We start from the raw sequence: 26,788 nt of genomic DNA on the forward strand, positions 1-26,788 counted from the left end.
AACATAAAACATAAATCAAGTTCTCCCTTCTGATATTCATATATCTCTGAGTGACTGAGTTTACATGCTTGAGAGACTGCATCTCCCATCATAGCTTTGACTTTTCTCTCTGACTATCAAGGCCACTGATGACATGAAGTTTATCAACATACAGGACTTAGCAGTCCTGTATGAGAAGCGTCCCCACAACCCCTGACTTACTTTTCTGGTCATTAGGAGTATAAACTACATGCAAGCATGATCAGAACTGCAAATTCCAGAGAGTGTTTCTACTTATGTATAGAATTAAGTTATGTTAGGAGAAAATAATTTACCATATCCTCTGGTCTACAAGTGAATTTATTTGTTTCAGTACTCTTTACCTCCTTTGAAACAAAATGAACCAGATTAGCTTAAACAGTTTGGCTAGCAGCTTTTTTTCTAATGTTCTGGGAGACTGGAGGTAACAGGTTCTGCTCTGAGCATATTTTCCTCTCAAGTTAAAATTGAGTTCAGATGTCACATGCATTACCAAGTGAGCCTTGAGAAGAAAAAACACTAGATGTTTTGTGAAGAAAATACTTTTTTATATATACTTTTTTTTTTTTTTTTTTTTTCCTGAACATCACTGATTTCTACCTTTTAGATATTTTGTGTAGCCTAATCACCTGCATCACAGAAAAGCTATGGAACTGGGAGGTTCTTCTTTCTGGAAGAAGAGGCCATAGTTTATCAGCAATGAGTTCCTGATAAATATATATATATATGTTTTAGGATTTATCAAAATGAAGACAGGGACATAGTCTGTAAACCACATTGCTTGGTGTAAACAAAATGTCTCAGGCTGTGTACAAACAACGCACCTCTACGGAATTTTCCTGGTATCATTCCCTTTGCTGATGTGTTCAATACAAATTCAGGAAGGGCTTTTTGCAACTCATGGCAGTTTGAGTAACACGTAAGTAACATTTCTTGTTACAAAGCATCCTGGAAGGAAGCAGAGAGTTAACAAACATGTAACGCTGATGACTATACTCAAACCCCAGAAACCTATGTCCTGAGAGCTCATAATTAGTATGAAAAGAGCGTACATCACCTGACAGTGAGTTATGGCAGTTACTACTGGCCAAAATCCACAGCCACAAAACCTGACTGTCATCATCAGATGCTAAGATGTGGGCCTGTAAAAAAATTCTGAGGTAGGCATCCATCAGCTGACAGCTACCTATTTGGGGCATAAATACACCCTTTGGGCCTCTTTTTATCATGTTACGAGGCTAGGAAGTGCCGTGAAATCTGATCTCAGGGTAAAATAATTTTGTTTTCGATGTTGATCATCCCCATCAGGAACATTCCCCCTAAATGTTGGGGAGCTGGAGCACAGCTGCTGTGTGGTGTAGGTGAGAACATTGCCAAGCCCTGAATGCGTGTGGAGGATGTTGGCTCTGCAGGGGCGCTTACCCACGTCTCCAGAGGCCGCCCCGCACCGCCAGGCCCCGAGTGGAAGCTTTTGATGAAAAACGTGGGTTTTTTTTGGGACTGTGTTTGTCTCGTTTTAACTGGCGCTCGAACAGCGGCGCGGAGCGCGGGGTGCGCTCGCCTCAGGGAGCACCCGCTGGGGGCGGCGGGCGCAGAGCCGGCGGGGGGCTCTCGGAGAGGGACAGCGGCCGGGGAGGGCAGCACGGCCCGGTACTACTCGATATGGCCCGGTACGGCCCGATACAGCCCGGTAGGGCCGGGTATAACCCGGGTACGGCACAGCCGCGCACTGCCCGTCCCGCCTCAGCCACCTCCCAAGATGGCGGCGGGCCGAGCCCTCAGCGCCTCACAGCACCCCCTCCCCCCCCCCCCCCGCTCCCCGTCACCGCTCGCGTCACGGCCCCGCGCTGGGCGGTGGCGGCGGCGCCGCTCCCCCTCCCCTCCTCCTCCCCCTCCTCCCATTGGCCGCCGGGCGCGCGCTGCGCAGCCAATGGGCGGGCGCGGCCGGGCGGCCTAGAGCGAGGCTGCCCCTCCCCCTCCTCCCCCCCCCCCCCCCCTTCTCCTCCCCTCAGCGCCCTCCCGGCCCGTTCCGCCCGGCCCCGGCGGCAGCGGCGCCCGGAGCAGGCCCGGCGGCGGCGGCGTCCTCGCCTCAGCGGGAAAGGAGCGGCTGAGGGGCCAAAAAAAGGACCCGAAAAGGAAAGGGGAAGCGGAGCGGGACCCAGCCCGGCGGCTTCGGGCCCGGCAGGCGGCGGAGGAGGCGGAGGAGGAGGCGGAGGAGCCGCGCTCCCCCCCCCCCCCCGCCGCCGCCGCCATGGCGGAGCAGGAGAAGCTGGACAACCAGCGCCTCAAGAACTTCAAGAACAAAGGCCGCGACCTGGAGGTAGGGCCCGCATCCGCCTGGCAGCAGCAGCAGGAGGAAGAGGAGGAGGAGGAGGAGATGAAGGGGGGGTGAGGCGGGGTATGGGGGGTGGGGGGGAGGAAGGCGGAGGCCGCGCTCCGGGGCCGGCCGCGGCCGTTGGGCCCCGCCGTGAGGGGGCAGCGGGAGGCCCGGGCCGGCCCCGCCGCCACACAGCGCCTCAGCCCCCGCAGGGCCAACCCCCGGAGCTGCTACAGATTCCCTGCTGTCCCCTCTAACGCAAAAATAACCCCCCCCCCGGCCCGCTTTATCGCCCTCGAAGCAAGGAGGCGGCTGCCCGGCCTGGCAACTTCGGGGCCGCTGCGCACGCGTTGGAGGAAGCGGCCCCGAGGCTCGGCCGGGGAGCAGGAGGGGAGCAGGGGGTTGGGGGTGCCCTAGGGGACGGTCACCGGGGGAAGCCGGGCTCCACGCCTCGCCCAGCAGCCCTCTGTGGGGAGACTTGCGCGTGGTGAGGCAGCAGCGGGCCTTGGCCTTCCCGTTTCTGCTTTCCTCTGGCCTCGCTGCGTGTCCCCGTGGTTGGCGTGACGCCGGATCCTCGCCTTAAACACCGCGCTCCGCACGACGTGTTTGTTTAAATAAAGGCAGCGTTTGAGTTGCTGTCATTTATGAAAACATCTGCCACGTTTCCCACTTGGGTAATCCAGGCATCGGGAGTACCTCAGCCTATAACTTCAATCAAACAACTTACTCTTCAGTTATATACAACGCCCAAAGAAGTTGGAAGTGAGAACAATTGCTGCAGTGTTTACTGATAGGGTTGTTAGCTTTGTTAGCAACTCTTTGCTAAGATGTTCGCCTGTTTTTGTATAAATCGTTTTGTTATCAGCGAGTAGATAACCCTAAAAGCAGGGAGAGTTTAGAAGGGTGCACAGTGAAGCACGTGCTAGCACATTAAAACTGAAAGCAAAGGGAAAATACAGGCTGCAGTTCATCCGTGTTTTTTATCCTGTGGTGCCTACGTACCGAGGGTTGACGTAAATTGGCTGAAGTGAAAATGTTCAGGATGGACACACACAAAAAAATAAAAAAATCAGTTGGGCACTTGAGCCTCAGGAAGCAGGTAGCCTCTTCAGTATTGTTCTGGATTTGCTGAAGCACGTAAGCGGCCTTCAGCACCGCGACAGAAGCCCTGGGAGGCTGTGTTAAATTTTAGATGCTGACATCTACCCAACAACTCTTGGAGCATACGCTTGCTACTTAAAATAACTAGCCGGGATGGTTATTTTTCATACAATGGCTCCGGCTTATGGCTATCGCTCGTTAACTGCTTACGTGCCACATGTGTCGTTAGAGGGTGAGGTGTGGGTGATGTCTGCTCCCAGCCAAGTATCCTATGGCAGCAACAGTTGCTAATGAGTATATTCAGCTGGCTCCCAGCGCCGGGGATCCTGCGCTGCTTCTAGCAGGAGGATGGCTTATTTACTTCGCATAGGAAGCCAGCGTTTGATCTTTATCTCTTCCCTTCATCTTGCCTCCTTCACTCTTCCCCTGTTTAACCTCTGCTGAAGTTGTGCTTTTAGCCATTAGTTAGTTCAGTTCAGCACTGGTGATCCTTCTTTTCTGTGTCAGTTTGCCTCCAGTTGGCATATCAGAAAACCTGAATTATCTCAGTCTTAGGTTTGGGAATGCCAAATTCACAGGTAATTCTAGAGGCTGTGAGGTTTGACATGTTGCAAATTACAAACTTACAAAATAACATATATATGCTTACATATTGCTCAAAGCAGCCCATTTATGGTTAATTGCATAGCAGTTGCTGTCACGTTGTGCTTAGCTTCCAGGTCTTATCCCTTCCCAAAAAGGTTATTGTGTATCTTAGAAAAGGCAGAAAGGGGATTTTCAGTGTTTTAGCTTCAGAAATGCTGAGCATTTATTTAGCTTTTTGAATACTTACTGAGTTAAAGGTGGATTTTTGTTTTCCAGTCCATATCAACATGCTTCTAAAAATACAAAGTCTGGCCTTGAAAAAGGAACAAAAACACGTGTTTTACATAGAGTTTAACACAATTCCTTCATACAATTAAACGCTGGGTAAACATGCATGCACGGACATGTCACCTTGTGAGATATTGCTGCCATGTGTTTTGGGATGACAGATTGGTGACAATATGGGGAATAGAGGAACACAAACCATTTGCTTGTTCTTTTTTCTTATTTATGGCACTGATTAAGGAAACATTAAGAAGTTTATGCTCAGTATTTGAGGAGTCTGTGGCAGGAGAGCAGTAGTTTGTAGCTAACTCCAGGGCAGTATCTGTATCTCTGTGTAGAGCTTACAAGTCCCAGTTAGGAGGTGCAGGATGCTCCAAGCTCTTCCAAGATTTAAGAGTCAGAGCTGTGAGGGGGAAAAAAATTGCACTTTCATGGTGAGATTGAGCTGGCCTTACAGAACTGCAGGAATAGTCACTTGTTAACTTAAAAAATAAAAAAAAATCATACTGTAAAGAGTGCTTATTTGTTGTCTTATAAATTATGCAAATGCTTATTTACTAGGAGAGCTAGTTAAGGTGACTTGTACTTTTTTCATCTTTCCTCTTCCATGAGAAACAGGTTTTACTTGGCCTTGTGTTGTTTTTTTCCCTTGAATAAGAACGGTTGAGCTGTTTTCTCTGTTTTTGTGATAAGAAATCTTATTTTCTAACATTTTTTTTGTTGTTGTGGTACCATAGACCTTGGAATCAAATACTAGATCTTCCTCTTCTCTACAAGGAAAAAGTGCAAGCTGCTCCTTGCATCTGCAGTAGACAGAGTTCTGTGAATGAGCTGTTTCTGAGTAGTTCCCTTTGGTGCTGCTGCATTCCAGGGTCTCAAGTACAGCCTTGCTCCTGGGAAGCGTGGAAAAGAATTTTTTGCTGTTTTTGTTTGATTAAACATTTTATATTTTTGGGGGGTGATTGTTGCTTACTGCAGCATTCAAGTTTGATTGATGTTTAAGTTTTCTGAAATGAAATCAAAGCTGTATTTTTAAGTATTATTCCTTTGGAAAGACTGGAAGAAATTGGTGACTTTATGCTGCCCTTTTCTTCCCTCGCTTGCCTGTGTGGTTGGGTGAGATATTGAGAGTTGCTTTAATAGTGCCAGCACAGGAGAAGTGTCAAACAGCTTTCTGCTCTGCAACTGAGAGATGAGTGATGCAAAATGAGGCTACGTTGTGATGCAGGGTACTTCAACAGCTGCTCCAACCCTGGTTTTGAGTCTGGATGCTTTAAGATTAGCTACGTCAGGACAAGAGTTGCCCCTGGAATTCACTGGGTTTGTAATAGTGGCCATGTACTTGGAAACACCAAGGAAGCTTTAGAGGGTTGAAAGAAAGGTAATGTCATGAGAGATACTGGCTCCCAGGTGGTTAGAAGCTTTTCACCCTTTCCTGTGTCCCACACAGAATACTTTGGTTGCAATTCCAATAGGAAGGAACTGATGGAGAGCAGGAATTTCACTCTGAGCTAGTTAAAAATAGGTTCCATCATGCTGACTTGCACTTCTGTGATGACGCTTACACACTTTGTTTAAAAAGTCATACTTCTCCAGGAAAAACGGGAGTGACAGCATGCACAATGTCATTGATTTTTCTTTATTATTTTATTTATTTTGTAACCGAGAGTCCCTGCTATAACTCCAGAGCAGGTGTTGTTGCTGAGATGTGTTTTTCAGGTGGCACCTTGTAGAGACTGTGGGCATTAAAATTCTATGGGATTTTAATCTGTGATCTTCAGAGCAGACTTCATTGCTGTGGTCTGCAAGTGAAACAATATAGGAGGAAAATAATACATAGAGGAGAGCCTAAATCCCTTTTCTGGAGTGCCTGTGCAGTCCCACTGTAGGAGCAGTGCATTTGGCAAAGCGTTTGCTGGAATGGGAGAAGTAGGTGAAGTTCTACCCTTCCTGGTGTGTGTGCTGCCAGACCTTTTTCCTGTTGAAGGTGCACAAACAGCTGCTCAGGTGAAATGCTTTATAGTAGCATCCCCCCAAAAAAGATGGAGACAGACTGTGTGCGCGGTAGGGTTGGGTTTTTGAGAGCAGGGATGCAGAGAGAGGTAGAAGAGGGGTCAGGGCACGTTAGCTGAGAACAAACTCCAGGTATATGCCAGCATCCTGAGAAAGGACTGGTAAGTCTGAGCTGTTCCTGAGGGAGGAATGCTTCTGAATCAGGTGCTGCTGTGAAAAACACTGGAATGTGTCAGGATCCTGCAGCTAACGTGGGATTTGGGTGATCAGCTGAAGGGCTTGAACCATAGCTATTAATACAGCTATTGAAGTCTGGCAAGAAGAATCTTTTCTTGTGATCCATCTTCCCTTTATGTATGCTGATTTGTTTGCTTGCCATAACTGTTATGGGCATAAAGGTGTTTGTTCCTTCTCACCTGTGTGAGATCCATGGAGGCTTGGTACAATTCTGCAGTCTCTTTGAGAGTTTTCCTCATTTTATTTTCTACTTGAGCGTGCCAGGTCTGACCACCGTCAGGTTCTCTGGAAGGGCAGCAGCGCTTTGTGCATGGATAAATGACTGAGAGCTTCTCGCCTTCAGCTCTGTTCTTTGGAGCCACCACTCGCCTTCACCAGGATCCCAGGGTTATGCTTTGCTGGGCTTGAGCTGCACGTGGCTCCCTTGGGCACAGCATCCTGCGGCGCCTGCAGCTGCAGGCAGGGCTTTCCCCGTGCCCAAGTGATGTGTGCTCCGTGTTGTGCTGTGCTGCACAGCGCAGGGCCGTGGGCTGCCCTGTGGCCATGCCAGCAGCCTGCAGTGTGCGTTTAACAAGTGCACGTGCAGGGAGGTAGGTGCTGAAGGAACTTTTCTCCTAGGAACTTTTTCTTCGTGTTGTGTCAGTGTGGACGTGAGTTGGAGCTGTTACAAAACGTTAAAGCTTCGTTTCTGTACGTGTAAGAGAAGTATTACAGCAGTTCAGAGAACATCCGTTGGTCCGGAGCTGGATTCATAAAGATTTATTATCAAGTACACTTTTTCCCTCTTTAGAGACTGCACTTCTGAGATTCTCACCATTATCTGAAGAATTGTAAGAAACATTTGAAAAGCTTATCTGCTGTGGAGAACAAGTTATGGCAGTGAATCTCAGCAGCACTGGGCTCCACTATTAATTCTGGTTTTGTTTGATCTGTTAACATTCCTTGAAGATGTACACATTTTCTGGCTACTTGCTTTGGTGCTTTTTAGTGTGGGGCAGTCAGCGTGTACTTGGTTGTTGTGCCTCTGCCCCGGTGGTTCCAGGTGCTGCAGCTGCATTGGGTAGGCACGTGCCTTGCCTTTTATATCACGGGAAGCTGTTGGGGTGTGGGTGTTCCTCACCGCTGTTTTTAGCCTGTTTTTCTCATGATGAACTGCATTTTGGGCCTCAAACGATGAAGGGTTCTACCTCCAAAGCAAAGCAGTGGGGAGCCGTGCCTGCTTTTTCACTCTCATCCTTTCTTGCCCCCCTTTTCCTTTAACTCCATCCTTTGAGAAGTTAAAGTATCTTGCTCAGAGTCCAAGTTTGGATTCTGATAAAATGTACATTCCTTTCAGTAAAAATAAATCTGAAAATAATTCTGATCCTGGAAGTTGAGCCATAAACCTTCCCTTCAGAGCTGGTTCTTGCTGCCACCCAGAAGCTCTCCTAGCTGCTCCTCTTCCTCACGTCCTGCGTTAATGCAGTCCCGTATGCTCTGGAATTGCCAGGGGCTCAGTAAAAACGTGGTTGTTTTAATTCTGCTCGTTCACTGTAGAGTTGAAGTATGGAATAAAATCACTATAGACTAGATCAAGTGATTTTTCTTTCTGGTTACACTGTGCTAACACAGGCACTAGTAAACCAATTTCTGTGTATGTACAGTTCCATCTTCTTCTGGATACTGTAAATGGGAGACTGTAGAAAAGCAAACAGATTTGTTCTTACAGTACCAAGGGTTTTATGTGGCTTTCATTTCTAAATAATATTTTCATAGTTCAACTGTGCTTATTAGGTCTCTTAATTTGAACTTGTTTAGGAACCAATTCCCCAATGCACAGAGCTAGTTCTGTTTCAGGCAGTAGTGAATGTGCACAGCTGAAATCTGTGAATTTACTGCAGTATCTGGGAGAAATGAGTGGTGGTGCAGAGCCTGGCTTTGGGGTGAGGCACAGCTCTGGTACAACCAGGCATGTTTCATGTGGCAGAGGACCTCACTGATACCCTACTACGAGGAGCCTGGTGGCATCGTGTGGAAAAGGGTGTGCTGTTGTCTGGATCTGCTTATTCTGAAGAATTAATTAGTGTCAGTTGTTGCTTTAGCAGCTGTACTTTGTTTATATGGAGGATTACCTGCACAATCTGAACTTCAGCCTGCTTTTTCAGTATAGTTTATAGTTTCTTGATTGAAGAAAGGGTCATGAATACCAGGCAAACTTAGTGTGCTTTGTTACTTTGCCATGGTGCTTGTGTATAAAACAGAGCAGCACCAGAAGTATTACAACTCCTTTCAACATTGCCCTTTAAGACAGTTGTTTATTCTCCCATTCAGTATCCTTTCTTTTTTCAACAGAGACCTAGGAGAGACTGTTTTATTGTGCAATAATACAGACAAGAATAATTATTTCAACTTCCTGTTTGATTGCTACTTCTATAATGAAAATGAAATCTTGTGTACAAGCACTATTCAAAGTGCATCTCTTGGAAATAGTTGTGCAAAATCTTAATCACTTGAAATAGATTCAGAACATAACGTACTTTTGGTTTTGATTCTTTTCAGACTATGAGAAGACAAAGGAATGAAGTTGTTGTGGAGTTGAGAAAGGTGAGATGAACTAGTATTTGTTTTGACAAAATGGTATTTTGTATTTCACTGTTTCTGTCCAGAAAAACAGAATTGTATTTGTAATCTACTGAGGAGAATAATTCTTGCTTTTACAGCAAGGATTTTATTTCTAAGGATTGTAATTTAAAGATTTTAAAAGGCTTACCTTTTTTCCTTTCAAAACCAGGTGTTATGTCTGGAGACATAAAGCTGTTTTATTTCCCAAAACTGTAGTTCAGCACTGTTTAGAGTAATTGGAAATATAATTCCTGAGAAATGTAGTCATAACTTGATTTACTTACGGGATGAACAGAGAAGTAGCTTCTGGGGATGGCCTTGTCTTGTTATAAATACTTACAAACAAGTTGTAGTGTCAGTGATGGATATGTGAATATGAAACTTGCAACAAAAGTACAGTTAATGCTGTAGATAAAGTTGGAGAATTTTTCTAAGCAAAAGTGATTTCCAAAATAACGCTTCCCTCTATTGCTTTTTCCAACTTCTTGAACGTTGGAGCAGTAGCAGTGAAATAATGCTTATGATGCTGGTTTAAAAGAAAAACTTCTCTTGCATTCTTAACAACCCTCCCCTTCTCTTTAAGAACAAAAGAGATGAGCATCTTCTGAAGAGGAGAAATGTACCTCATGAGGATATCTGTGAAGATTCTGATATAGATGGTGACTTTAGAGTGGTAAGAATTAACTTAATTTTAAACTGTATCTTTATTTTTATTTTAGAGATTTCTGTTTTCTAACTGTTGTTTTATTTATTTTCTAGCAAAACACTTCTTTGGAAGCAATAGTACAGGTAAAAAAAAAAAAGGAAAAAGTATTTTCTGAACATCATACATATCATGGTGATAAATTCTGAAAGGTTTAAATTCTATCTTCTTTCAGAATGCTTCAAGTGACAACCAGGGTATACAGTTAAGTGCTGTGCAGGCTGCAAGGTAAGACGCTTCTCAAATATACCATTTTCATTCTTTACCATGTGCTTGAATTCAAACAACGTATTCCAGCTTAATTGGAAAAAGTATGTCATCTAATGATTAAAATCATTGATAAACAGGACTTCAAATAAAATATGTGGTTCTTTGAAGCAGTCAGAATTTTTGTTATGTACAAGTAAATGCTAAGATTCACTTTAGTTCAGTACTACATAGTACAATAAAATATAGCTAGCAGGGCTACGAAGTGTTTACATTTTAAATACAGAAAGAACTGTCAAAATCCTTTTTGCTAGTTCTGTCATGGATTAGGCCACTAAAAGCACCTCTTGTTTTAGGAGGAATTCTCTGTAGTTGCATGTGTTGAAGTATTCTAAAATGCTTCTGTGAACTTTGCTTGCATAAATTCAGTATGTGACTGCTGTTTCATGAACCTACTGCTTTGTCATTGTAGCAGAGCTACAGCCTTGCGTTTTTACCCAGAGTGTCTGGGGGATGTGCAAGGGGAGACTTCCATTTCAGCTGACTTCTCTTATATCTGGAAGTCAGTTTGATGTTTGGGAGTTAATGTATTTAAAACAGATAAGGGAAAGAGCAGTTTCTGTGCCTGTTTCCGTTAGGCAACTTGCCTTCTTCAAAAAGCTCAGGGTAGTATCGTGTAGAACAAAGTTGTAGTAAATAGAGCTGTTTGTTCTAAGGCAAGTTAGACTGAAATATAGTTGCTTAAGCCTGTTTTAAAAGGAGATGGGAACATCCACTTGAGTGTCTTAACACTTTAATTTTTTAAAATTGAAAACTAATTTGAAGATAAGTCAGTGCAGTTGCTGGAATGGCTTTAATTAAAGCTGAAAAGCATTTGTTTTCCTCTAAAAATATTTAATCTGTACTACTCTTTAGTCTGAAGCTGGAGCAGGAAGGAGCAATCTTGCACGTGTCTAACCCCCAAAACAAACAGCTGGAATAACAGGAACAGAAAACTGATTAGAAATGCTTCTTTCAATATTTTTTTAAAAACTACTGTCCCAAAACCTGAAGCATTAATTGGCTCTTGTAGTAAGAGTTCTCTACCTGTTTGAGCAGGTGGTTTATGAGTAGTCTGCACTATGACTGTTTTGTCACTGAGCAAGAAGAAGAAATGAGCTTCTGCTGTTCCTGTCAAAGCAGCCAGGGTTGTCTTATCTCCCTTCGTGGGTGGGGGAGGGAGAAGCTGCAGGAGGGTGTAACTGTGGTGATCTCTATTTTCCTGACTGACTAATTTTGAAGTTTATTGCCAGAGGAAACGTGGTCACTGAAACAGGCAACGAATGTATTTTTTTTTTCAGTAATCTCAGTTTTGGGGCTTAGTTATTTTCCCTTATTATTGAAAACAAGTCTGTTTCATCTTTGAGATAGACACTAGGTAAGAAAATTCTCTGCCAGAAGATAGTGCAACACTGGAATGGTCTGTCCAGGGATGTTGTTGAATCTCTCTGCATGGAGGTTTCCAAAACTGAACTACATGAAGCCATGACTGACCCGATAAAGCGATAGCAATAGCTGCACTTTGAACAGGAGGTTGGACTAAACAACCTCCTGAGATCCTTCCTAGTCCTCGCTTCTCGTTCTGTGATTTAAGTTTCCGTTTTCTTTTCCTAAACAGAAAGCTGCTTCTCGTTCTGTGATTTAAGTTTCTGTTTTCTTTTCCTAAACAGAAAGCTGCTTTCCAGTGATCGCAATCCACCAATTGATGATCTAATAAAATCCGGAATATTACCTATTTTAGTGCACTGTCTTGAAAGAGATGACAAGTGAGTATTTCTACAACTTGGAATATTACATTGTGAGAATTCTCAGAATTTACGTAACGTGCTTATGAGTTCTGGTTGAAAACTCATGTTGCAATATTTTTTTTTCTTATTTTGTAGTCCCTCTTTGCAGTTTGAAGCTGCATGGGCTTTGACAAACATCGCATCTGGAACCTCTGAACAAACACAGGCCGTAGTTCAATCTAGTAAGTCCAACAGTATTTGATCATTGATAAAGCATGCACTGTAGCTTCCACAAAAATCAGAAGATCTGAATGATACTGTAAAGAGCATCCACACTCCTGTTTCTCTGTATCTCAAGCATGTTCACCAATCCATGTGTTAGGGTTGGTCCTTTCATGAGATAGCTAGGATGGTTGAAATTGAGTTGTCAATCACAGGCCCGTCGCTGAAGGACCTGCCCATGAAGTCTCCTGCCAGAAGTTCTACTTCTTCTCTGGCAAGCAGCATCAATTGAAGTGCACACCTGCTTTTGTTCTTCATTTTCTCAGATTTTTAAATTCAGTTGGGTTTCATGATGGTGAGTAATCTCTTCTGGGAACTCACACTTGTAGCAGAGTTATATCTGCTGGTTTTCAGTTTTGAAATATTAAAAAGTCAAAAAAAAAAAAAAAAAAAAAAGAAATCTCATCCCGCTGTCTTCCAAAATCAAATTGAAGCAAAACCACCACACTGGCCTTTATGTTTTGAGGAATCTGAAGTTTCGGGAGGAATTGTACTTGAAATCTGAATTGCCAAGTACTGCAAGCTATCTTCTGTACTTTTAACATGGCCTAAGTGATTTTTTAAAAAAAAAAAAAAAAAAAAAAGGCAAAACAGAAGTGTCATAAGAGGTTCTTCCGTGAGACCCATGGAAGAATCAAACATGCATTTAAACAAAACTTTTTCTAAAATCCTTGGAAGAAATCCACAAAAATTGCACTACCTGAGGTACCATTACCTTTAATAGTTGGAATTAGTGTTGTGTTGCAGTTTGTGCTGCTGATACTGTTACACATGCTATGCTTCCAACAATGAAAAGACCCAGAATTATACCTAAGTTTGTTTTTCCCAACACCACCGTTATGTATTGACTACTTGGAACTTTTATTCAACTCTAAAATGTGTATTGTGGTTTAAGTGATGAAATACCAGTGTTTCTTTTGTTAAGTAATTCTAAAATGTATGTTGTGGTTTAAGTGAAGAAATACCAGTTTCTTCTATGTCTTCCATGACTGACTGTTTAACTCGAGTGATTGAGGTAGATTATCTCTTTTTCATTGTTAGTGCTAAGCAGTTACAGGCTTCTCTCAACCTATGTGTTGTCTGGCTTTATATTTTTTTCAGATAGGTATATTCATCTCTCATAAGAATGTTCTTAGCACCAGCACCATCCTGTCTGTTAGATGGCTGGTTGGGTTTCATCAATTCTTAATTGGAAAATAGGTTAATTTAATAGGTTAATTAAATTCAAAGAAATTTAAGGCAGGTGACTTCAGTCTAAGGACTTCTTTTAAATGAAGACTTTAAGACTGCATAGTTTGCAAGATTGGTTTCCCTTGCTTTTACAAACTGTTAAGAGCCTGTTAACTTCAAGGGTCAAATCCAAGCTTTATCAAAGTATGTATCATTGCTAATACTTACAATTTGCAGTTACATCTAGAATTTTCTTCAGGAAACCTAACTAGTGTATATTGCTCCACACCTCTTGATGACCTAGAACACTTTTTTTAAACCTAGCTTGTTGATGGATTGAAGATGGGTGCCAATTACAGTAATTATCTTTGTGATGGTCTTTGATTTTTAGCTAGGTTTGCGTGTGTGCTCTATATTAGCTGACCTAATATTTAAAACATATGGAAGTATGTTTTATTTCTTCTAATGATTGTTTTAATTTAAAAAAGGTCGGTCATTTTTCTGAAAGCACACAGTAGTTGTTGGGGACAACTTTTTTTCTCTTGCGTATAGACATTGTAAAATACCTCTAGTAGAAAATATGAATTTCCTTGTGATGTGTTTTCTTATTTTTCAAAAAAGGCTTTCCTTGAATGTTGTACTACAAAATACCAGCATCTCTTAAAATTTCATGTGATCTAAAGTAAATGAGTGCTTATTTCAGACTAAACTTTGTCATTAATGTAAGCAAACACCTTTAGTGCTAAGGTTAAAGAAAAGAGATTAGTTAATTAAGTGTGGTGTGGTGCACACAGAATGAGCTTTAAATAGTGGTTCAGCTTTAGTTTTAAACATTAGGATGATTCTTCTGTCTGAGTTAGAAATGTAGCTCACTTGATGAGTTTGGGGAGTTTGTGTGTTACCATTTGGAAACTTGTTGCTGCTCAATCAACTGATTGTCATGTCCCTTTTTTGTCACGTAATGGCAGCATTTGAAACCTGTTCTGCAGTGATGAGCTAGGTTGTCCCAGTATGTTGGATTATGGCTCTCAAATTGAGTACAGCCAAAACTTAGTGGTCTAAAATGAGACTTAAAGTTAAGGATGGGATATCCATATTCAACCAAGATGACTGCCTTCACAGAAACAGCTGCTGTTGCAGTATGTATACTTTCATAAGGATTGTCAAAAGATGCTGAATGGACTCTGGAAATATGAGAGGAAAAATACACAGTGACTTATTTCAGTACCATCTGGGAAGTTAAAGTTTTGACCAGTACTCAACAAAGGGAGAAATTTCTCATGCAGTCTGAAATTTTATTTAAGGATAAAGTATGTCAACTATTCTGTCTCTTGAGAGAGAGATTTCTTAACAATTGCATGGACTTCTGTTTGTATTTTTCAGATGCTGTGCCACTTTTTCTGAGACTGCTGCATTCGCCTCATCAAAATGTTTGCGAACAAGCTGTGTGGGCTTTAGGAAATATCATAGGTTTGTGTTATTCCTGCCACTAAAAACTAAGTTCCTTTTGAAATTGAATGAATAAAATAAGTAAGATTTTGTGTTAGAACGTGGAGCTGTACAACTGTAAGATAAAAAGCAGTTGTTGCTGGCAGTCACCCTATTCTGAACTTCTTCCTGTTTTCTCTATCGTGTGCTGAAGTATACACACAAAAACATGGCTCCACGGTTTCACTGCAGGTGCAGGAAAACAAATTATTGGCAAACAGGCATGCAGATAGTTAGAATGAAAACTTTTGCTTTGGGTTCTGAAATCTGGCCTCAGCTTACATGCATTGTATAGAATTCTAGATGAGTTGTGATCAGTTGGTTTTCTGTTTAATTTTTTTTTTGTGCACACTTTAGCACCTGTCTCTTAAGAATTTAGTTGTTTTTAATGAGTAATTCAAAATGAAGCAACTGGACAGGAGGCTGGAGGCTTTGTGTAAGTGTGTAATTGATAGATACATATCTGTATATCTGCATAGTTCCAAAGCTCATATTCTTAAGCTTTGTATGCATTGCAAATAATCGGAGTTTTAAATATACAGAAGCTGCAGTAGACTGACTCCTTCATAAGCATGGATGCTGAAGAGTGGATCCAATATTATTTACTAAGTAGCCATTATTAATAATTCTTTAGCTATTATTTTGTTGGATGTATGCAGAACCAGATGAGGCAGTTTAGTCTCCCAAACAACAAGGTGTTGGGCTTGTGCATACATTATGCTTTACCACTCAGTGTCCTCAGGTTATCTTTAGGGATTTGTAGTCTGTTTTTAATTTAAGAGGATAATTTTGAGGTGGTTCTTTTTGTGAATGGAATGTGATGATCTTTGTCTTCATACTTCTTTGATATCTTCAACAGGTGATGGACCCCAGTGTAGAGATTACGTTATTAGTCTTGGAGTAGTGAAACCACTGCTGTCCTTTATCAGCCCATCTATTCCCATAACTTTCTTAAGAAATGTTACTTGGGTCATGGTCAACTTGTGCCGTCACAAAGATCCTCCTCCGCCGATGGAAACCATTCAGGAGGTGACTGAATTACTCGCTGCTCAGTCAGTGTAACTAAAGTGAAGCTGCATGTCTGAATGCCTTAAAAATAACTGTCAAATGGTTCTTTTCCTCCTCAGATCCTTCCAGCTCTCTGTGTTTTAATTCACCACACAGATGTAAATGTAAGTAACACCACTTTGAGACAGTTTTGTGTTCTGGTGTAGTTTTCTACGTGAATCATAAAGTTTGCCATACTTGAGTAACTTTCTTTAAAATAATGTGAAAGAACGGATTTATCTATTTATGTTAAACTTATTTTGATATCTTTGTTTTTAAGTAACAGTTACAATTTTGCCCTATTTCTTTATATATTTTTACAAGTACTTACTTGAATGTGCTTTCCCTACATTTTTCCCAGCTTTTCTCTGTGTTTCTAAGTTCATCCTGATACAAAATCAGATTACAATTTCACTTGTTTTTCTGCAAGCATTTATTAATAGATCTACGTAGATTTTTGACTAGCACTTAAGCTTGTGGCTGTAATGAAAAATCTGTATGAACAAGAAAAAATGGGTATCTGCATATATAAAATATTAGAAATGTTAGCTAGTATTAGGTTTTGTTAACACACCTGAGACATTAAGTATGGTCATTAGGTTATTTTAATATTGAAGTAAATGACTTCACTAACATTATGAGATTTGTTTAGGCAAGAAGCTGACCTAAGTCAGAACTACTTAAGATTTAATCTCTGCTATAGTGAAGTTACAGTTCAGTTTAAATTATGGCAGCAGTGCTTTACCAAAATGTTTAAATTATAATGCATACTTTAGTTAATATACTATATGCTAATTCCCTGTATATAAACAGGTGACAATGAAGCTTATACAAATATCTTGAAATCGTTATATTTGTGGATCAATTAAAAGTTGCTAGCTGTCATTTTTTTGTGAGCTGTCACTTGAAATAACCAGATTTACTGTTGCTGAAATTTGCTTCTCTGTGGGAATACTTAAGCAGAAGAACTTCTAAGTTGCTGCTGCACCGGACTTCAAACAACTTTTTAGCTTTTTTTTTTTTTTTCTTAAATGCTTTGGCATGATGCTAAGAAAAATAACTTGATCTTACATGATGTGTGGACCATTTCCTTTAGAATGTTGAATACCCCTAATTTATTTCCTAGGGCTTTCTCTTATTTCTAGGGGACCATCTTTCATATCTCACATTGTCCAATAGTACTTCATGAAAAGGGCAGATATATTTGATTTCGTGCTTAGATGGTGCTTATATCCTTTAGACTTTTAGCTGTAATCTACAATTTAGCTGTTGTTCAGTTCTTTTTAGTCCCTGTATTCTTAGGAGCTAGAACAGGTCAAATAGCAGGTCTAGATCAGAATTATTTAGAGTGAAAGGTATGAAGTTCGTAGAGCAAAGTAGGTTATGGATATGAATCTGCTGCATTTCATTAGTTCTGGTTTAATTTTTTTTTTTTTTAAGACCAATGCTCATGTGCTAATGACAATTTTTTTTATGTTAGATATTGGTAGATACAGTCTGGGCGCTTTCGTATCTAACGGATGCTGGCAACGAACAGATCCAGATGGTGATAGACTCTGGAATAGTCCCTCATTTGGTTCCTCTTCTCAGTCATCAAGAAGTTAAAGTGCAAGTAAGTTCAGATAACTTGAAGGGAGCATTTCTCAAAATGCAATACTGGAGAAAGTAGCTGGTTTCTATTTATAGACTGTGTCAAGGTGTAAAAAGTACCTTTTCCTGTGTGATGTGGCATTTGTATTTTTTCAGCCATTTGAAGGTATAGAATGTGCTCAGTTAGAAAAATCTTCGTTGTTTCCATTTAAAAGATTTTTGTTTGAATGAAGTGAATGTGTTTTGTTTCAGACTGCTGCACTGAGAGCTGTAGGAAACATTGTCACTGGTACCGACGAACAGACACAAGTAGTTCTGAATTGTGAAGCTCTTTCACATTTTCCAGCACTTCTGACACATCCCAAAGAAAAAATTAATAAGGTATGTCACTGCACAATTTGGACCCAATTGGTAACTCCTTTATATTCAGCTTAGCTCTCTTGGAACCTAAATAACGTAGTGGGGTAGAGATATGAGTAACTAATTACAAAATACCAGCTTATGTCAAGATCAGATAGGGTGGTGATATTTTTTTTGAATTTGAGATCTGTAGGAAAATCTCTGAGGAGCTGTGAAGTTGTACTTGACAAGAAAGGTTGTTTTCTGATTCTTCTGGTTTAATTTCATAAAAATTCAAGCTTTAATTTGTAATTAAATCTTGTAATTCTGGCTGTTGACTTAAAAGTTAGAATCTTGCTATGTGAAACATTTTAATTAAACTGGCTCTCTTGGAAGTGATGAAATAGAGATAATTGGATGTCTCTTTGAATGGAGTGTGTGTGATAAATAGCATTTAAATGGGGTGGGTGGGCGGGGGTGCGTGTGTGTGTGCATGCGTGCATAGAAGAGGCTTTAACTGGGGGCACTGATAATGAAGTGCTGATTCCGGAGTGCATCTGAGGCATGTTGTTAAAATCTGGGGTCCTGTTTTCCGACATTGCCGATGATTAAAGCCCAAAACAAGCTCACCAAGACAGGCCTAGGCATCTTAAATCTCTAACAGGTTCATTAATAGAAGTGATCCTGTGATCTGATCCAAGAGACTCAGTTGAATTTTCAAGTACAGAAATGTGTGAATTCTGAATCTCATTTTAATAGAAATATTTGTCCAAAAAGTTCTCATCCTGGTTAAGTTGAGAGGAGAGGGGAACCAAGAGAGTGGTGGGAAGCTTCTGATAAAGAAGTGTATCAACTGTAAGATTAGAACAAGGAGATAGTTTCACATAAAATTTGTCAGTATATTCAGACTATGCTTGTTATTTTTTGACTAAATTTATAGGCTTAGCATTAGGAGGTGGGTGGGCAGGGAAGGGCTCTTGTTCCTTGTTTAACGTAGGAATTCATACATAGTCTTTGGCTTCATTCACCATTTAAATGTGAGGACTGGGAGGGCATACTCCCAAGAGAGGGAAAAACTGTTCCCTTAAACGTTTTCCTAGACACCTCCATTTCCCTTGTTGAAGGGGTGTCTTGGGCTAATAGAAGGGTCCTATAACTTTACAATATTCCTGAAAAAGCAAGAATTTAAATGATAGGTAGTGCATTTTCTTGATGACTGACACAAATGAGAAATGTTGCGGAGCAGGTAGAATAGATCTTCTATCACTTGTTTGGAAAATGTGCTGGTTTGTATTTCGGAGCTTTTCTGACCATCAGCTGAAAACTGCTGTACCGTCCTCAGTAACAGGATCAATTAGAAATGCTCATATGTAGCCTTGTTAAATACTTCTTCTACTTAATCTGTGGTTTTGGGGTTGTAACTTGGTTACAGTGAAAGACTGAAGAGCCTTGCAGTATTTCCCAAGGCGAGGCTTTCGTCTTTGTTTCCTGTAGGTCTAGTTTGCATTCACGTATGTAGTATCATTTCTTAATTATGTTTGAGAATTGCATGAATTGCAGACCCAAAAACATGAATGTTAAAACTTGCTGGTGGAAATAAAGTACAGTATGCAATAGTATCCGAATTAACGATTTCTCAAATCTTTTTATTTTGCAGGAAGCAGTGTGGTTCCTATCTAACATCACTGCAGGGAATCAGCAGCAAGTTCAGGCAGTAATAGATGCAAACCTTGTTCCAATGATAATACATCTTCTAGATAAGGTTAGATAACAAGAAAAATTTAACCGTTTGTTTCCTGAAGTGGGGAAAACAGCGCTGAATTCATTGCTTTGTTTTACATAGTACTGTGAAATGGGGTGTGTGGGGGGGCATAATGATAATGTCTACCCTTGAGCATTTTCATACATGGCAAGAAGTACATTACTGTTTTGTATGATCTTTCACAAAGAGCTGTGAGGAGGGGCATGTTGAACGTATTAGGGGAAAGAAGCAGGTCGATCCTTCTTGGTTCCTCCTTAGTCTTGTTTATTTTTTTCTTTGTAAAGACTGGGAGCAGAATTATGTGCCCAAATATAACACAAAGAGGTATGGATGGGGAACAGTGAGGTATTTCCCAACGTTTTGCCAGAGTTTAAGGACTTTATTCTCCTTTTTGTTTCCCCTGCCTTATCTGGAAACCTCAAGACACGCTCAACAGTTGCATTGATTAACCTGATCATTTGCGACGTTTATCAAGTCTGAGAGTATCCAAGTAATGATACTGCAATACTAGATCACGGAATGGCAATGTCCTATCTTTTTTTTAACAAGTAAACCTATCAACAAAAAATAGATGGGTGTAGAAGATAACTGTAGATGGTGTTCAGTTGTGTATTTGCAGAAATGGCAACGTGCTGTATGCCTATGTAGATGTACACTACTTCTCAGTGATACATAAAGTTGCGGAGATAAAGCTTTTATTGCCCTTTTTATTAAATAGTGAATTCACATAGTTGCTGTCAAACATTTCTGAATGCTTTTCTCATGCTTTTTCAGTTTCTCACTGCTTGTTGAGTACCAGGCTTGAATGCTAATCAGTCATCTTTCTGGGCTTCAAATACCTGTTTTGGATTTCAAACGTAGAACCTTGGTGTCTTTTAAAACACTAGTATCCAAACTGCATTGTGTTTCCAAGGATCTGCCTTATGAGAGAGAAGGGAGCTAAAAGGATGCTTTCTCATGGGAACAGTACCACGTTACGATCTTTCAAAAGTTTCCCACTTTTTGCTTTACCCATGACTTGATTTTTCTTTCCTGAAGCGTGTAAGGAAGCTAGAAATACCAATCTTATGATTTCAGCCAAGACAAAGATAGAATATCTTTCACCTGAATAAAGGCTGGGGTTAAGACTGAAGAAATATTTGTCTTTTTCCTTAAGTAACACATATAAATGCTAACTTATTGGTCACAGAGAAAAGCAAATGAGACACTCCTTAAAAAAAAAACAAAAAAAAAAAACTTCAGAAGCAGACAGTTATAGTATGTACTAATATAGTATGTAGGGTATGTTTATCAAAATGGACACTCGCCACTTATCGCTCCCTGTAATATGTGACAGCTGTTGATAAAGAATGTGAGAGGAGAGCGCTCTGTTTTTTTTTTTCGCTGTGCTACAAACAAACTTTCTGTGGAAGATCAATAAAAACACGGTTGCAGGGATGGGATGAACGCACTGCAAGTAGACTCAAACATTTGTAGGATCTGTTAGTTAACCTCCTTCCTTAATGAAAACTGATATGGTGTTACTGTGGGGAGCTGAAGCTTTTAGTAAAATACTGCACATAAGAACTGGAACGTTTACTTCTATTTACTGTTGTAATTTTAGGGTGACTTTGGTACCCAGAAAGAAGCTGCTTGGGCAATAAGCAACTTAACAATCAGCGGAAGAAAAGACCAAGTGAGTCAAACTTTAAGAAAAGGTCCTTAGACTTCTGTGCCAGGATTATGAATGTGTAGACTACTCTCCAGTTCAGTTTTGTTTTTTTTTCCTTTCTTCCACAATGGATTAAGGAGTGAATTTAGTTTCTGTTTTTGGATTGAACTGAGACCAGGCATGTCAGTGGGGATTTGGGTGGAGGCACTTCTACTGGGATGGGGCTGAGTAGGTATGGATAATTGCGTTCAGGCTCTGATAAGAATCTTGGTCATTCGGCAGTAGTATCTTTTTTCCACTTTTTTCCCTGTTTGGATAAGAATGTGATAATTATAATGATAGCAGTCACTGAGTAGAAATATACTAGTTCCTTGTCAACCCAGAATATTGAATCAGGGGCGTGTGTCATTCAAAGATAAGGTTGAAACTTCTCTAATACTGAAAAATTTACAGTATCTAGTATTTGTTTAAGCAACCCATATATTGCTACAATAATATACGTATATATTGCTACAATAATACATAATATACCCAGATAACATAAGTCATAGACGTTACCTTTTCATGCTATAAAAAAAAAGTATGAAAGTGACTGCTACAAACTATTCTTATCCTGTTTGGTAATTTTGAGTGCTTTGATTTCATTAAACTTGTCTGCTTGTGTGCTTCTGGTGCTTTGTTTGTCACACTCATGAGATTACTACTTGTTGTTTTTTTTTTCCCCCTAGGTGGCATACTTAATTCAACAAAATGTAATTCCTCCCTTTTGCAATTTGCTAACAGTGAAAGATGCACAAGTAGTGCAAGTGGTTCTGGATGGACTAAGTAATATATTAAAAATGGCTGAAGATGAAGCAGAAACCATAGCCAATCTTATAGAAGAGTGTGGAGGTATGGTGCTGAATTGTTTTTATACTGTTTTGCAGAAGTTGTTTGATCTCCTACCACATGCCCTTGTGTGTATTGGCACAGGTGTTTTAAGCAAATCATTCATGTGTGGTCTGCACCTGTCTGCTAGTAACTTTTATCATACTGGAGCTACTTGCTGTATAATCGAGCTACAGATCAGTAACTGGCATGTTACTACATCCAAAAGTGCATGGATTTGGAATGTCACACTTCATGGCAACCACACCAGGCGCTGAAAAGATGTTTTTAGGAAAAGGGAGGATGATGTAGTACGTAGTGCCCTCCCTGGTCCTCCCCCTTATCTCCAAAGATTCCCCCAACCACTCGGAGAAGAGAAGAGAACACAATCGTTGCTGGCATAGACCTTACGACTTTTTTTTTTTTTTTTTTGTGGTATGACTGGATGTACTTTGTTGTTGTAGTGTGTATTCCTCAACCTCTGATAGCTTCTTAGAGATTCAGTGAAGTCTTTTATACTTAAGCATGTCAAGTGGGTTTTAACAGCATCTTATTGAGGTTCACTTTATTATGCCTGGTTTTGTTTTTAATGATTTTGTATGATGAGGCCTTATGGAGAGGGATGTTTTTTTGTCTGAACTTAGTATTCTAACTTGACTGTGTTTTTTTGTGTTTTCTCTAGGCCTGGAGAAAATCGAACAGCTACAAAATCATGAAAATGAAGACATCTACAAACTGGCTTATGAGATCATTGATCAGTTCTTCTCTTCAGATGATGTAAGTGTGTTATAGCTCTGAAATCTGGTTTTGTAATCACTTGGTTGTTTTCATAGATGTGGTTCAAAAGGGCGACAACAGCTCTAAAGACTGCTTTATAGAGAAGCACTTATTCATTTTTTTTCTACCCAATTCACTGATGAGCACTTACAATACTGCTGCACATATGTATGCAAAATTACAGACTTATTTCAGGGCGTTCATTGAAACTGTAGCTAGCGTTCTTTATTAAAATTCCATCAGACCAGTACTGACAGAATAGAAAATTAATTCTAAATATGATTAAATAAAAATCTAAAATGGGCTATTAAGCTCATGGAATTTTTAACTTGATGCTGCAGCCTTTCTGAATAGTTGATTATAGGCAATGACGAGAGGCTTCTAGGATTTTGAAGGACATCTGTTTAAATAAATAAAAAGCCTTGTCCTAATCTGTATTCCTGAGTGGTGCAGTTGCATAGATAGCAGAAATAGGATGAGTTTTCATGTAAACAGCCTGCTGGATGTTACCACCATAACTGAATATGAATATCTCTGGCCTTAAGTAGGATAACTTTATTACGCTGAAAGTTTGCCCTCACTGTTAGGGTTACTTGCGTAGATCTTGTGCTTATAGCCATGGATTCTGAAAAACTTGCCTGTTTTTAGTCTGGATGAGAAAAGCATTGAGTTGTCCACTGGCATCCTAAAGTGTCATAGCATTGGCTTATTTGGTGTCAACAGCATAAACTAGTTGTTTAAAACTTCATCAGAGTTAGTGACGGATGATCCCCTTGCGTAAACCAGTTGCATGTCTTCCATTCTTCATGATGACGGTCATCTGAAGTTCTGATAGGCAATTTAAGCTGCACCTGAGGGAACAAAATACTAGCCTTCAAATGGTTCTCAGAACTGCCAGCTTCTGACTAAGCTTGGTTTTAACATCTGATAAGCTCCCTGCTGACTTGAGTACCAAGTCTGAGATTCTGCTGCTTAAGAAAAAAAGATTCTGAATAGTAGTTGCAGAGGTAGGTGTCAAGTGAAAATCAGGGTGCATGAAGTGAAAATTAAGATGGGCTGAACAAGAATGTTTATTTCAGCTTAAAAGTGTAATTCAAATCTAAAAAAATCTAAAACCCTCTTTTGATTTATATGCACTTTAAATCATAAAATAAGCTAACTGCGTAGAAAGGGAATACAATAATGTCAGTCTGCATCATGAAACGAGGGTTTTCTTGTTGGCTGAACAGATTACTACAGAAATGGTAAAACTTGGTAGGGCATGTTTGCAAGTGGAGTTTTTTTCTAGAGTCCCATTTTTATACGAACAGTAATACAAAGGTCTCCTTTAGGAACTCAGATTTTTTGTATACCACAGGCCTTGGAATTTAATATGGTGCAAATTTGGTAACCTGTATACTACCTATTTAAATTGAAACTGCAGTTTCAGCTTATTCCTTACATGATTTAGTGGTACTGGTTGCTTCTAAGAACAGTGACACTTTATAAACTGGCAATAAGTATGATGTTTGACAGGATGCTTGCCAGAAGTGAGAACTTCATAAGTAAGACTACTGGGTGCTATGTAGCCTACCTACTAAATAAAATCTAAACCATTTCAGGCTAACTTACTTTGTCATAGTAGTACTCTTACTAAGTTGAGAAAGATCAACAGGAATTTATGCAATGAAGGAGATCAACTGAAAGGAGAAAAGTTCTTTAATATTATCTCTTTTTAGTGTGACTTCTGTGTTTCTGTTAATTCTTACGGTGTTCTTGTTCTTTCAACAGATTGATGAAGATCCTAGCCTTGTACCAGAAGCAATACAAGGCGGAACATTTGGTTTCAATTCATCTGCCAATGTACCAGCAGAAGGGTTCCAGTTTTAGAGTGGTATTTTGGAAGTTAGGTACAATGCAGCACTGAATAAAAAAAAAAAGGTTTGATCCATCAATCTTGGCTCATGGGATCCGCTGCTGCATTAAATCGGGAAAGAAAATGTGAAGATTTCATTTGGAATCACAGAAAAGCCCAAATGAAGTCAAGATGGCGAGTGGGTGCGAGTGAGAATGAGTGGCAAAATGTAATGAAAAACTTCACACTGAATGCTTATTTAGATTGTTCAAAGAAAAAGGGCTACAGGTCAAAGATCTTCAGTGCCTGAGAAGGAACAATGACTTACTAGAGCAATTGGGGGGAAATGCAGTACTATCATCATCAAGCCTTGTAAGCATAAGAGAATAGGATGCCCATATAAGTCCAAGGAGAATGAGCCCAGGCCTTGCTATGAAGCACCGTGTGAATGGACAACATTGAATGAATGTCTGGACTCGATGCTGTGGAGCCAGGCTCATGTTTCAAATCTGGGGCTCTTCAGTCATGAAGCAGACTCCTAGTCCTGGAGTGGCGTGTGTACGAGAGTATGGTTGTGATGCTGTATGTGAACGCATGCAAGCTTGATTCGCCTTCAGGGGGCTGATAATAAACCTAGTAAATCATCAAAATGAGTTCATAAGTGTTAACTTACACTGGACACAAAAACAAAGACCGGTTTAGCAGCAGACTCTGGTTTACTCCTGCAGCCTGTGTTTCTTTTTTTGTTGTTTTTTTTTTTTTTCCCCTCTTATTTTTCTTTTAGTTATTTTTAAGTTCTTTCCTGTATGGCTTATTAGTTACTTGTAAAGTCAGAATTTCAGGAAGGCTTCCCTGTGCATTTGCACCAGATGAATGTTTGATGTTATGAAAAGCTTTCCATATCATCAAAACTAATTTGTAGATTTTTGCATGAAAAAAATCATACATTTCCCTTCAAATAGACTGTGTTGCAGTACACAAGTTACCATAATAGTAGAAAGCAGTAAAATGTGGTAATAAAATCTCATCCTTTTCATTTTCAAAGATAACATGAAGACCTTTGCATGTGGTAATCTACAGCATAGTTCATTTTTAGATTTTGTTGAGTCCTGTAACCAAATGTTTCCGTTGTGGTAGAATACCGTGCTGTGTTTCAATGTTACTTGTTTTCAAACTTTGTTTTCTATGAAAATGATATGGAAACTTCTAAAAATGGAATTTGGTGCATATGTACTGCCGAATAAAGACCGAAAAGAGGTGTGAATAGATGTACAAATCAAGTCATGGTTTGAACACCTTTAATATGCCTAATCCAATTGTTTTAGACTCTTTTTATCTTAGATGTAGGCAGCCATGAACAATCTATTTTGAGCCACTTTAGAGAGAACTTTGTATTTTTAAAACTTGCACAAAAGGGATGCAAGTGTTTTTATAATTGGAGTAATGCCTCAGTTTTGAGGTTCTGCACACTAAATTAAAGGTGACATTACAAATTTGTACAAAATGAACTCTTTATAAGGTGGCTCATTGTAGGAAATGCTGTGCCTTCCCCTTTGAGCACAAGTGTTGCATGAACAACAGTTTGCTATAATAAAACATACCAGATTAGCCACCATTAGCATCTATATCTACCTTGTGTTTTAAAATCAACTGGTAATTCTGAAACACTGTAGAATGGATAAAGATTATTTTGTGATCATAACTCTTTGTTGGACTAGAGTATTTTTGCAGCATTCCTTGTCATCAGAAACATGGTTAAAGTTTAAAACTAGAAGCAGCGGAAACTAGCTTGTGAAATTTATCCAAGTAGAGTGCAGGCTAGGCTGTCTTGGGGAAATAAACATTAAAACTTGCAACAGCGTTGTGTGCGGTGTCTTTTTGTATATACTCTCCAGTTTTCGTGAAAAGGTGCTGAAGATTATGTGAACAATGTTGGGTTGCCATTACAGTTTCCAAATCTTTTTACATGCCAACTATAGCGTAGTGCAGTGTGTTACATAGGTTTGACAAATTTTTTTTGGTATAGATTACTACTTTGCCTAATTACATAGTAAGTATTCACTAAATAAGTTGTTTCCATGTAAAACCAAAATAATCATTTTACCTCCCCTAAGGGTTAACTTGGTATAGTGGCTTTCTTTTTTTAAA

At 40.1% G+C, this 26,788-nt stretch overlaps 1 protein-coding gene across 1 annotated transcript; it reads left to right on the plus strand.

Annotated features, from left to right (window-relative positions):
- Window positions 1–2,038: 2,038 nt before the first annotated feature.
- On the plus strand, window positions 2,039–26,496 carry KPNA4 (karyopherin subunit alpha 4). The gene is made up of 17 exons (XM_084529760.1): window positions 2,039–2,338; window positions 9,095–9,139; window positions 9,741–9,830; window positions 9,917–9,946; window positions 10,036–10,088; window positions 11,777–11,872; window positions 11,990–12,075; window positions 14,669–14,755; window positions 15,633–15,802; window positions 15,901–15,945; window positions 17,301–17,432; window positions 17,663–17,791; window positions 19,407–19,511; window positions 21,115–21,186; window positions 21,891–22,053; window positions 22,712–22,806; window positions 24,577–26,496. Exons 1-17 carry the CDS (start codon window positions 2,270–2,272, stop codon window positions 24,673–24,675), a joined length of 1,566 nt encoding a protein of 521 aa, XP_084385886.1. The 5' UTR covers window positions 2,039–2,269; the 3' UTR covers window positions 24,676–26,496.
- Window positions 26,497–26,788: the final 292 nt, after the last annotated feature.

This window comes from Aythya ferina (genome assembly GCF_964211825.1).
Source record: "Aythya ferina genome assembly, chromosome: 9".
Lineage (NCBI taxonomy): Eukaryota > Metazoa > Chordata > Aves > Anseriformes > Anatidae > Aythya > Aythya ferina.